General features: G+C 30.5%; 1 protein-coding gene across 3 annotated transcripts; it reads left to right on the top strand.

Moving 5' to 3' along the window:
- Positions 1-10,038: 10,038 nt before the first annotated feature.
- Positions 10,039-11,784, top strand: LOC111290420 (uncharacterized). Of its 3 annotated transcripts, none has more exons than XM_022881722.2 (4): positions 10,039-10,624; positions 11,105-11,202; positions 11,278-11,299; positions 11,440-11,784. In XM_022881722.2, the coding sequence occupies exons 1-4, from the start codon at positions 10,411-10,413 to the stop codon at positions 11,454-11,456; spliced, it is 351 nt and encodes a 116-aa protein (XP_022737457.1). In that variant the 5' UTR covers positions 10,039-10,410; the 3' UTR covers positions 11,457-11,784. The 3 variants fall into 3 exon arrangements, with proteins under 3 accessions (XP_022737457.1, XP_022737458.1, XP_022737456.1); XM_022881723.2 differs by having other exon boundaries at positions 10,041-10,624; positions 11,293-11,299; XM_022881721.2 differs by lacking the exon at positions 11,278-11,299 and having other exon boundaries at positions 10,074-10,624.
- The last annotated feature ends 1,547 nt before the right edge of the window (positions 11,785-13,331 follow it).

The following is a 13,331-nucleotide window of genomic DNA, read 5'->3' as shown; positions in this document are numbered from 1 at the left end:
CAATTATGAAATTTCTTTGATGAATGGACATAAAATTACCGGCTCATTTGGATTTAAATGCAGGTTCAAAAGGCAAGATTACAGGATGTGATCGCTTTATAAGTGTGTTTGGATAACAAATATCAACGTCATAAAAATATTTTAAGACTTTTAGTTAGAGACCGAGCTCTTGTAGGTCCTGTAAAAATCGGCAAATTTTAATCATAATAATCTTTCATTATTATCCTCCCTTTAATTTTTTTAACACTTGATTAGTTTTTCCAACACTTATTTTTGTTTTCTCATTTTGTTTTACTTTTAATTTTTTTTTACTTAAAAATTTTCAAAAGTTTATTTTTTTAAAGGATCATATTATAAATTTTAATTATTTACTAATAAAATTATTGTTTGATATAAGATAACTTAATTATTTATTAATAAAATTATTATTTGCCATAAACTAATTTAATAAATGTTAATTATTTATTAAATTTATATAAATTAAATAATTTTTAATTTAATTTCTTTAATTATAATTTTTTATTCTCACTACAATTTATCTCAATGTCTTCTTTATATTTTTGTATTCAAATATATATCTCACAATATAATTTTATTTATATAATAATTAATCTTATTAAAATTAATTTTATCGTTTATCCAAATAAATCGATTGGCTCATTTAAAGTTGTGTTTTGTTTTTTCTTAACCAATTAATATATTTCATTCATGAAAAAGAGCAATACAATAAACTTGTTCCTTACAAGAAAAGCAAGCTTTCGAAAATGCTACACCCGAAACAAGACATCATAATAGAACCTACAAATAACACACACCTAAGCAAGAAACAAAACAGAGCAATCAACACCCATTTTTACCAGGGAATCAGTAAATAAGTCAGTTTACCTGTAAACATGAACAAAGTCAACGTCTCCAATAACTTCTCTCAGCCTGTCAATTCTAGCAAAAACCTTCTAAAGATTTTAAGGTCGAGATTTACTATACACCCAACATATTGCCATTTTCGGGTCTGATTCAATTATTAAAAGCGTCGAATCTCCTAACACCCTACCACAACTCGCTAAACCAGGCTTGCTTCTCATGGATCCATCAACATTAAATTTTAAGATATTATCACACGGGCATGACCACATCACTCCCCCTCTTTTATTAATAATCATCCGACCATTTACTTTCTAGGATAAGACCACCACTCAGAATCATTCACCAGGGCACCTTCTTCAATAGCTCTGACCTCAAAAAAACAATCTTAGTTTGATTAAAAATAGAACATCCATCTCAACGATATAAATTTGTTTTTTACCACCAGTACATTTTTGTTGAAGAACTGATTATCCCATATTGTCAAAAGACTTCCTGATTTCCCCCCAGCAATACTATAAGCCCAATTGAAATTCCCATTTGGCCAAATTTTCTATAGATCTAAAATCCCAAGAAACCAATTTAGTTTCCTGTAAGAATACCATTTCGATATGAAACTTCGTTATCAACCTCGTTACGGTATGTATTTCATATCATCAGATATTCCACAAACATCCTAAAACACTTTTCTCATTGTTTCCCTTTCTTCTTGAAACCTATAAATATGCTAAACACACCCGATAGTTTACACTATACCCCTAACTACCCCTAATTAAGTTATGACTAGCGATAAAGACAACAACTCCCTTCTATCTAGCCCCAAAACTCCTAACACAAAAGAAAATTCATGAGGTGTATAGATGTTTATGTTGGTAATATGTCTTATGACCAATCAGATTGGTTATGGGAAACATATTATATTATGTATTTTTATTATTATCAAAGGTATTCTTTATCTATGAGATTGTATACACATGATTAATATTACTTACTTTTTATAGATAAAGTCCTTGGAATAAATATGCTTTGCAAGAAAATTGCAATGAAATTGTAATTATGAGAGTATCATTACATTAAAGCATTATTTTTAAAATGTTCATAGTCAATGCTTTGTTAAAAAAGGACATAAATAAAAGTTGTTTAGATAGACGCATGGTTGTATTTTTACTTATGAAGCAAGCAACTAAACTCATAGGTTAAAATTCGGGTAAACTTAAGCTAACATATAAGAACTTGTTATAAGAATAAGTTCACTAAACATAACCTGAGATGGGAATGCTATATGGTAGTTAACATAGTCTCTATAGCTACATTTTCATGTGTTGGTTGTATAAGTAATTTTTTTACTTGAGATTATTTATAATCTTATATGTTGAATGTTATACTTTAACTTTACGTTACTTATAGTTCTAACTAATAATGTTTCAATTGAGTATTGTTAGGTATAACATGAGATATATGAAGATTCATGTAGTAATCAAAATGGGATTCATTACTTTGTGTAATCAAGAGAGTATCTCAACTTGTCTTGATTGAATTAACTTGATAAATCTTTGGCCAAAGTGAAATGAAATTTTAAAATTGTTGTAAAACTTATTTGTGAGTCAAAGTTAAGGAAAAACCTTAACATGGTTGAACAAGATTGAGTAAATATTAAACTATACTCAATATTTAAACCAAGATGTTATACGATGAAAGGATTTTAATTATACACTAAGATCAGTCATTGATAGGTTGTCAAGCCATATTAATTTTTCTTTAGCAATTAAAGGTCATGGCAATAAAGGTAGTACTAATCATGATCTATAAACATAAGATTGTCTAATTAAAGAATTAGTGATGAAGTCAAAAAATTTGTTTCATCCACAACCAAATACTAAGACTCACAATACTTATATTTATTATTAATATGCTAAATAACCTAATGGGTCACACACAATAAAACATGTTGTGAAAGATTAAAATTGAGATAAATTAAGTTAGACTTAATTTATTTAGTTAAAATCTAATATAGAGAAACATACAAAAATCTAATACTAAATGGGATGTTGTTTGGCCGGCCAAGCAAGTAGTCCTATTAAGAATAGGACTTTTTCAAAAGGTTATTCTATTGAAAATAGAATTAAGCATAAAGAAACCCAAATACCTTAGAGTTTTGACTTACTCTTTGTCTTTATATAATTAAGCCACCCTTCTCTAGTAGTATTCTAAGAGAATAAACATCTTATATGTTGTGAACAATTGAGAGAAAATACAAAAAAGGCAATCAACAAATCTTACTTGCTAGAGATTTCGATTTTGAGTTTTTTCCATCCCTTAGAGAAGACTCTTTCACCTTCTTCGTATGGATCACCGTTAGAGACTGAATACTTGATTAACTTTTTGGTTTAAGAAGCTATTTGAAAGGTTACTAACTTGAACTAAAAGAATTTCAGCATTCAAGGTAACAATCATAGTTGAAACCTATATAATTTGCATATATTATGTGTTCGTATAATCTTATTGAATGATTTTAATTTTAAAAAATTAAAAATTTAAAAATTTACTGCTTTTAACTCTTATTGTTGATGCTTAATTCCTTTTAATTTAGGCCTAGCTTCTCTACTAGCCCCCAACCCATCTAACTCATTACTACTAAAATATCGTCTCCAATATTAGACTGTTGTCCTTTCTGAGGACTCCGACCCGTACTTGAGCATTGAGAATTACAGGCCTGCTCTGACATCTCCCTAACTACCTTCTTAAAAGCTATACACTCTTCTCAAAATCCTTCCTGTTTCCAATGATAGGAACCAGGCCTCTAGGGAAATATTCCCTATCATCTCTTATTTTGTGCATCTTTCTTCTTCGCCCTTTTATTACTAGAGCTCGCCTCTTCAACTTCCTCTGATGCGTCTTTTACACCGAGATCATCTGAGCTGTGGAATTGTTTTGCTACATGACTCTGTTTATCCTGACAAGTTCACAAATTCTTGCTGTTCAAATCTATTTATGAGACTCTAATTGGAAAACAAAATTACCCCTCTATAAGTTAAACAATGCTTTCTATTTTGGAAAAATAATCTGTAACAATAAAATTATATCTCCTATGAAAAGATTGAAGCTTCAAAGAATTCTTATCCATACAAACAAACTCCCCCTAACAACTGGCAATATTTTGGAAGGTCTGCCGATCCATGCATGAATAGGCACACGGCATACTACTTCTACTTTTAATTCTTTTCTCAGACCAAATCTCAATATCCACAAACCAATTGGATAAACCAGAGCAATTTTTAGATTTCATTTCTTCAAACTTTACACTATCCTCAAATGTAATAAGATAAACGTCAACAGAGATTCTTCTTATGATAGTAACTTCTATCCCATCCTTACTTATGACATCAGAAAGTAATTTATAGTCTAATAAATGCCTACTACACTTCTCTCCAGCCAGTGAAAAATTTCATCATCTACCTTACCAACACTCTCTTTGGCTTTGCTGACTTCTAGAGATTGAAGACTACCAGAAGGCTTTGATTTGTCCACCAGAGCCTAAAGATAAGAATTATCATTCTGTCTCTCTTAATGGGGCTCTGCTTCTACTAAAAATGACCCTCTATCATTCCTTCGCTGGCATGCCCGTTTTCCCATCTGGAACTCTACTTTAACCTTCTTTGATCTCTCCTCAAAACTTCTACCCCTTACTTTTTCCCAATATGCGGCTTTAAGTTTAAACCCAGCCAAATTAAATCCAATCTTTTTGTTCAGTAGCAATGCTCCATTTAGGTTATGCACTGCCTAATTCTCACTTCAACCATCGACGCATAACGGACAAAACCTATCATTCTTCCACTTGTACTCCTTTTATGGAATAAACACATCCACGACCTTCTCATATTTTTCACACACTTTCTCTAGCCATCTCCAATGAACTTTTTGAGGCAAACTGTTCATAAAGACGGTTACCAGTTATCACCATTATTCTTCTTTCTCTTATATTAGGATGGTTCTTAGGAGTAGGGACGGCAATCAAACCCGTCCCCTATGGGTTTCGGTCCGATCCGATCTTGTGGGATTGGGTTTTTTTTTTGAATTTCGGGTTTAGGATCAGGTTCGATTGGGTATAGTTATGGAGCAGTTGGGGTCGGGTCGGGTTCTGGTATGCCTAAAACCCGACCCGATATTATATAAAAAATTATTTTTTAATTAATTATTTAATTATATATATTTATATAATTATATTTTTAAATATTTATATTTAAAAAATAATATTTTATATTTTAAAAAATAATATTTTATTAATTTCGAATCGGATCGGATACAGTTTACATAGTATCGGATCGGATCGGATTCGAGTATAAAAAAATCGGATAAGATCGAATTCGGATTTAATAAACCATAAAATCGAGTCAGGTTCGGGACGAGCAAAACTCGCTCCGAACTCGACCCGATGCCATCCCTGCTTAGGAGGCTTATGTACACAAGTGGATTAGAAGTGGTTGGAGAATCTAATAATCCAGTTCTTCTTATAAAATACAAAATGGCATCTGAATGTGAGTATATATACTTTGTTGAAATTCAAATGTAAATATGATATTTCAAGCGTTGGTTAAAATTTAATTGTGTTTACTCGAAGATTAAATTCTGGCGATTTGGTGGATTCCTTAATCAAATTTATATAAACGGAGGTCAAATATAATATTTAGGGCCCTAATCCGAACCTCATTCTATTATTAGACTCATCAAGTTGGACCTACCGAAAACAGGTATTGTCATCTTGGGAAGGAACAGTATGCCATTAGGGCATTGAAGTTGGGCCTTTAAGTGGATAGAGCCTCATTGATGACAAAATAAAAACTAAAAAGATGTAACTTTTATTTGTTTCATTAAGAGCATAAAACTGCCTACACTGTATAAGCTCTAGGCTTTGTCACTCCCAACTTATCTTCTTACGAAAGCCTAACTAAGGCGTTGGAGGAGAATTTAACTCAACTGCATCAAATTTGTTATAAAGATAAAGAAGTGAAAATTTTTAACTGGAGTAGGAAGAAGACTCGCTCTAAGATTAGATAGCGTATTTCTACACCTCCTGTAATTTTTGAGAATGATATATGTATCTCTGATAATGAATCCAAAATATGAATTCTTTGTATATATGATGAAGCTGTCAAACTTGATAATTCAGAAAAATCTTGGTCTTTCACATCCAGAGGAAGGTACCGTAATTAAAATACTTATGGAAATGAAAAAAGAAATGCATGTTGATGAGGATAGTAGTTCAGGGTCTTTTTGGTTAGTGTTTAATTGGAATAATCTTGGTTACTTTTTACTCATAAATTATTTTGATGGGTTATTCGATGTTTCTAATATCTTTGCTTGTAATTGGTGGGAGTAGTTGATGACTTGTTGCTTGTTGGAAGCATCATGATTTAACTTTCCTTTTGTTGGAGGCCTGGTGGTGCTTTGGTCCAGGGTGCAATTATTTTTTGAGAAGTTCAAACCCCTTAGCAATGTAGGTTTTGGGGTCAGTTTGATTGATTATTGGCTTTCAGGGTTTTGTGAATGTTTGGACTCTTGTTATTATCACTGTTCTTGGGTTTCTTGTCTTCTGTTGATAGAACTCTTTTGTCTTACGGTCTTTGTGACCTTAAGAGTTGGCATGCATGTAAATATGATCAAGAGAACAATTCCAATCCATTAAAAGAAGATGTTTACAATCATGGATGACCTCGTAGAGTGAATAATTATCACGAAAAGGTTGTAAAATTTTTTTGAACAAACCAATAATGAATTAGACTCCACAAGAATATTCCTGCAACTATGCTCCCAAGTAAGTTTTAATCCATTATAGATAGCTTAGATTTCAATTAATCAAACTCCACCAAAAGTTTCTTAATAAAACCAAAAATACAATAGCCATCACTGTCCCAACACATATCTTTAGTACCTAAATTACCTGGATTAGACTTAGAAATGCACCTCCACATTTAGCTTAACAAAGTTTTTTTGGAGAACATTGAAACAATATGGAGATGCTGCCGATTTGGAGAAGCACTACTAACAACAACCATGTACTTCAAATAATCTATAACACAAACCATGATGGAATTGAAAGCATTAACAGGCCATGCATAATTAACCTTCATCAAAAACTAATTTGTTGCGCAATTAAAGAGGAAACTTTTTATGTGCAAGATAATTATAAAATGAATTGTTGAGTTTTTTGTTAGACAATATTTTATTGCGATTGTCCATGTATAAGTGGATAAAGTAGGTAAAGAATTCGTATTAATTACTATTTCACGAGCGATAACGTTTATAAAGCTATAGAATCCAACAAGCATGAACAAAAAAAAAGTTTCTTGTTTGATAAAACTTTAAAATTTTAGCCAACTATGAATGTAATGACCAAAGAAAAAAAAAAGCACACACACACACACAAGGAATAGAAGAAAATGACAGATGGAAGGCAATATTAAAAGTTTTGGAATCTGTTGGTTTCCGGTTAAAAAACATTTAAAAAAATTGGAAGCATGCTTGAATTGAAAGTGGATTTTTCGTAAAGGATTTGTTGGGATAAGCATAATATCCTAAGCTTTTACGTGTTGTTTTAAAAGACAACTAATTAAAGAAGATGTAAGGCTAAAATGAAGTGAATTTTTATTTTAGAAAAAAAAATTCTAAGAGCAAAATTCCAAACAATCCCTACTAATTTTGATTTTTGACGTTTTCAAAGACAAAATATGACAAAATTTAGGGATACTTATATGCGCTACCAACTGCAAGTGCCTATACCATATATAAAAAACTTTTTGATTTAGTTAATATTACAAGTAAAATGACATCCATTTAGTTAGAAAAATATATAAAAATCAAATAAAATTAATGATATTTGGTATGTTCCCTTAACAAAAGTAACTACCCACTTAAGAAAAAAAAAAAAGCTACTCGCCTTTTTGCTTCAGAGAAACTTACCTAACTTTTTTCCTTATATTTTTCTTCTAAATCACAATTTGCTCATCTTGCTAGTGAGCCTTTCTCAACTTGGCCTTTGAACAAAATTTTTCGTGCTAAGTCCTGGCTTGTGAAGGTTTTTTTTATTAAATAAATATTTATTATTTAATTTTAATTTAAATATATATTTAAATTTATCAAATATTACTGTAAAATTTTTTAAATATTTTAATAATAAATTTAAATTAAATGAGTATTAATGGATTTTGATGTACAAGCTGAATCTAAATTTTGGACAAGCTTTTAAAAATTTCAATTGAATATAGTTTGATCAGCTCCGTGTGGATAACTTTATATAAATACCAAGCACAAATATTAAGAATTATTTCTATTAGTGAAAGATATAATATCAAATTCTATCAGTAAAGTTTGAAAATAAAAAAATTTGCTTAAAAAAAAAAAACAATTTACATAGAAAATGATTACCTTGCCAGTTTGATATAGACGTCGTTGTTTTATTGGGTAAAAAGCAGCAAGAAAAAAAAAACTTTTCTTTACAAAAAATGTTAATATCATTAATTTAATTGATTAAATTTATTTTTTTGATAAAAAAATTTTAAATTTAAATTTAATCTATAATTATTTATTAAAATTATTTTAAATATATAATTTATAATTATTTATCTTAAATTATCAAATACATATATTTTATTTTAATTTAAAATATTTAATAATTTATTTACTCGTAAATTTTTTTTAAAAAAAGTTTTCAAGATTAAATATTGCAGGTAAGCACAGGTGGGCAGCTGTGTTTGCGCTGTACAATCATGGAAGGACAGCTGTGTTTTGTTTGCGGTGTTTGACTACTACAGTGTTACAGGAAGGATCGATGCGTAAATTAGATTAGCTGCCCCTTCCAATCAAAAAGAGAAATAAAAAATAAAATCATACCCACCAAGATTAATTAAAATTAATATTTTTATTTAAAAATATATATATTTATATAAAATTATATTAATATAGAAAATAAAAATAAAATTATTAAAAAATAAATTAAACTTTTATATTTTTTAAAATTATAAATATAAAAATTATTTTTACTCGTTAAATATTCTTGAAGATAAAATTAATATTTTATACATCTCATGCCTTTCAATGAAAATCCCTACCCACGAAAAGGAAGGCAGTCAGCATCTCATAAAAACTCCCCCAGCAGATTCTTCGTTGATCCCCAAAATATCTTTCTTTTCAATCCAATTTTAATCCTTTTTAGGCGCCCCCAGATATTTTCACCTTGCTTGCCCTACATGTACTCGCTCGCCTACTCTCAACCCTCATACTCGCCTCTCTATCCCACACTAAATATGCCATCCACATTCTTTGTTTTTTTTTTATATATATATATATATATTTAAGCAAAATTTTTAATTCTCGAACTCAAGTTTGTCAAATGTGAGTAAATTAAAAAAATCAATGTTAAAAATTTTAAAAAATCTATCTTTTTTAAATATATTTTTTTATTTTAAATCAAGCTAACATTATTGAAACATGACAAGATATTATAAAAATATTTTTATCATTGGCATATGAAATTAATCATGCCTTTTCTTTCTTGAAATTTCTTATAAGCAATGATGAATAGAAACGTGGAAAGTGTTTGGTTGGAAAGCTTTAGAAACAACTACTTGTTGAATTTAATAAGTACTTTAATTTCCTTTTTTTGGTGTTTAAATTTATACATTTGCTGATAAAATATCTTTAAAGTATTCTTTAAAATTAGTTAAAATTTAATATATTAAAATTTATCAAATCAATTATCAATCATTATATTTAATATAAAAATATTAAATACAATGATTGATACTTAAAAAATTATTTATGTGTCATATGTTATTATTTAAATTTAATTATTTAACGTAATTATTACATTAATTATTAAATTTATAATTTAAAAATTATCTTAAAAATTTTTTAAATTAAAATATTATATTACATATTTTATTATAATTTTAAAATATTCATAATATTAATCTTATATAATAATTTAATTATTTTAAGATATACACTAATGAAATCCTTAATTGGATCCTTAATCGAATGATGTAAAAACAAGAAGATATTTTGGTGAAAAAATATATAATTATTTAAAAATATTTATGAACACAGAAAAGAAATGATGCAAAGACAGCTAGAGTTACATGAGCACATGATTTTTGGAATTTCATTGCCTTTAATTCTCCCGTTAGAAAACAAATATTGTTGGGAAACATGAAAGTATTTATCCAGATAAGTTTGAACAGGTGGCGGTAAAAAGCAGCGAGTATAGAATTTCAGTACCCTCAACGTTTTGTAATTGGAGGGTCTTACTGTTTTTGAAGTTGCAACCAACCCTGCGGTCCCAGTCTATATATAAACCCTGGGTGAAACCTCTCTTCTTTCAAAAACATTGCTACCCCTGAAACAAGAACAGAAAAACAAAATAGGCATTTATCGGAAAATAAATTAATAAATAAACCCACCCAACCAAGGCACAAACTGTTTGTTTATCGCGAATCAGAGAGACAGAAAAAGTTTTTGTATTCGGCTTTGCTTTGGAGAAGGAGGCCGGTGGGCATGGACTCGCACGTGCCCAGCAACCCAAATGAGTCGTGGACGGACGAGAAGCATGTGCACTTCTTGAACTCCATGGAGGCATGGTTCGTCCGAACAATGCTTGAGAACAACGACCGCTATAATCTCCGTCTCGACCGATACCTTCCAGACAGCTCTGAGTCGACTCTCGATTGCAAACAGAATATTCATATAAGGAAAAAGCATGCCACCTCAGGTAAATCTTAACCTTATTGTAATCGGCCTTGTTTTGGTTTTGATCATGGTGCATTTTTAGCCACAGTCCTTTCCCTTTAGAGATATCGGGTTTTTGTTTTGAGCTGTATTAATCATGGCTCCATCTTCCATTTGTGCGGAATGGTGAATTTTTTTGCCTAACGCTAGTGTTTTTTCTTTAATCATTAGACCTTGTTTGCTTAATGCTTTAATGTTTTTGTTAGAGTGCCAAAACCTGGAAGATTTTTTGGGCATATTGGGAAGTGTCCACGCATAAAAAGCCGTGAAATATTGACTCGTGAATTCTTTTATTTGAGACGTTTAAAATTCGTTTTTGACCGGTCTTCCAAACACCACATAAAGAATATATAAAATGTCGAATATGCCTGGAGATATTTGTAGCAGGGTTCACTTGGTCAGAACTTTCTTTTTAAGTATTCTTAATTATTCTTTGTCTGGTCCATTTGGGCTTCACCCGCAGTGGATTTTATTGGCACAAGTAGAAGCAAAATGAAGGGTAGGCCCGGTAAAAGATCAAGGAGACCACCAGCTCAGCCGCATGATTCATCACAAGATCAGGTTGGTCATTCTATCGACCCCATATTAATTGAACGCTGATCTTTTCGATCATGATCAGATGTTTTGAAAATCAAGGTGCTATGGGCCCAGTTAGCTGGCAAGTTCCAATCTGTACAACAAATTGTCTCGACTGTTTCTGATATTGATGAATTTTTAGCCTTACTTAGCAAATAAACTTCTTTTTTCTACAAGCAAAGTCCTCGTATGCAATGACAAGAGTTCTATGTGTCTTCTCAGGTGGTCCCACAGATTGAAAACGGAAGAGGAGATAAAGATGAGAAAGACCTTCCTAATGTACCAGTTCCATCCATGGCACCCGCAAAATGATAAAAAGATTATTCTTGTTTTAGGACTTATTTTTATTTAATTTCTTTTCCATTGCTTCTTTCACTTCTTCAGTGTAGTGGGTTTCTAAGTAGAATATATAAGCAGTGGCGAGGTTTGTGAGTGTATGTACTACGAAAAATGGCTGAATTATGCCTGGCTAACATTTCTAATAGTACTTGAGTTTCCAGGATTATGACAATGCCCTTTTAGTCCTGTATATCGGCTGACTGATTTATGGAAGATATTTTCACGATATTTTGATTCTTGAGCAAGATCTTTTTGCTCATTATATACAATGTTTTATGATTGTTTATATTTACTAGAATAATATATAGTTTAGTGAAAAGGTCACAGGATGGGATAAAGCAGATGGCGACAGGTACAAAAGGAGAGATTTCAATCTTGATCTCTCAGGCACGCCTTATCCTCATGATAGTGTTAGTTGCTTAATCTTTTCACAAAAAATATTAAATACCTTGCTGCTAGTTTTCGTGGTAGAGATAATAAAGCCTATCAGATAAAGTTAAAGGACAATCTTATCCTATCTGTTTCTACCAACCGATGCATGGCAATGTATTTGGCTAACAGGACATAACTGGAAATTAATGAACGTCAATGAATAATGGATGGAGATATCAATTCTTGATAGAAATTTTATGACATATTATCAACTATGATGCTGAAATTTGAGTTTAAAGTGATATTTAATAAATTTAAAATTTAATTCACGCTATTTACAATTTCTTTTTTTTATCATCGAAGTGCAGCCTCCTTGATTAAAAAAAATATTTGGTTGATTTCGATTTTGCAACTTGCCACCCAATCCCTTTGCTCAAGTATGATTTTTTTTTCTTTTCTTGGATGTAAAGAAGGTACTCCAGTTTACTAAAGAAAAAAATATTGCAAGCGAAAAGAAGAATGTCGTACGTGAAGATATTTAGTGGGAGGTGTTTGGTGTAATTTGCACTTGAAATCTCAAGCTAGCTTGCTACCATCAAATGACTTGACGTTGGAGGAAGAGAGAGGGCCACTTTCATTGCCAATTCATATTCTTTTCACTTATATATGAAGAATTTAAATGTAAAGAGAAAGCAAAAGAAACACATACACACTTGTAGGAATCTTTTATGCAAGTTTTTAGTCATATTGAGGAGATTGTCAGTTTGAGATTAATAGAATTGAAGCATTTGGAAACGAGTTATTTAAATAATTCTATATTTGATGTGTGATTTTTTATGTACTAACTAATTTATGAGAGCATTGCTCTTCATACGTAAACTCAAACCAGCGATAACAAAATTATTCATTTCAGTTCATTATATCTTTCAATGAGGCAATATTTTATTTCAGACTTAGCGTTAATCCTACTCCAAATGAAGGGAAACAACCTCCCCAAGAGAGATATTTGCATTTAGACTTTTAATTTGCACCATTTAAATTAAAGTGGAGAAAATGTAGATGAAACTATTTTATGATAAAACTTTTATCTACTTTTTTTTTGGCACAAAAATCAAACTGTGTGGACTGTCATTTCATTCAATTTCAAGTGACATTTTTCCATTATTGTGGTATAGCTGGATTGGAAATATCATTGCATTGTACAAAACCATCCAGTTGCCGTATACCATATTAAAATATCAACTGTATATATAATTTGCAATAATTTTAGCTACCAGTCAAGCTAGCCCTTCATTATTATTATCATTATTACTGTACTCAAAAGTATTACTACTACTGTGTATCCCATTAAGCTGATGTTTTTATCAAGCAATTTACAGCGACAATTTTTCTTTCTTTTAAAA

The sequence above is a fragment of the Durio zibethinus genome, chromosome 11 (assembly GCF_047325235.1).
Source record: "Durio zibethinus cultivar Kanyao isolate XHJ-2024 chromosome 11, ASM4732523v1, whole genome shotgun sequence".
Lineage (NCBI taxonomy): Eukaryota > Viridiplantae > Streptophyta > Magnoliopsida > Malvales > Malvaceae > Durio > Durio zibethinus.
Note: the sequence above shows the minus strand (reverse complement) of the source record. Positions and strands in the feature narration are given on the sequence as shown.

Excerpts from the sequence above, each read along its gene's own strand:
- LOC111290420 (XM_022881721.2), top strand. The coding sequence starts at position 10,411 with ATGGACTCGCACGTGCCCAGCAACCCAAATGAGTCGTGGACGGACGAG. Across the intron at positions 10,625-11,104 it reads GAAAAAGCATGCCACCTCAG|TGGATTTTATTGGCACAAGT; the intron begins GTAAATCTTAAC and ends CTTCACCCGCAG. Across the intron at positions 11,203-11,439 it reads ATGATTCATCACAAGATCAG|GTGGTCCCACAGATTGAAAA; the intron begins GTTGGTCATTCT and ends GTGTCTTCTCAG.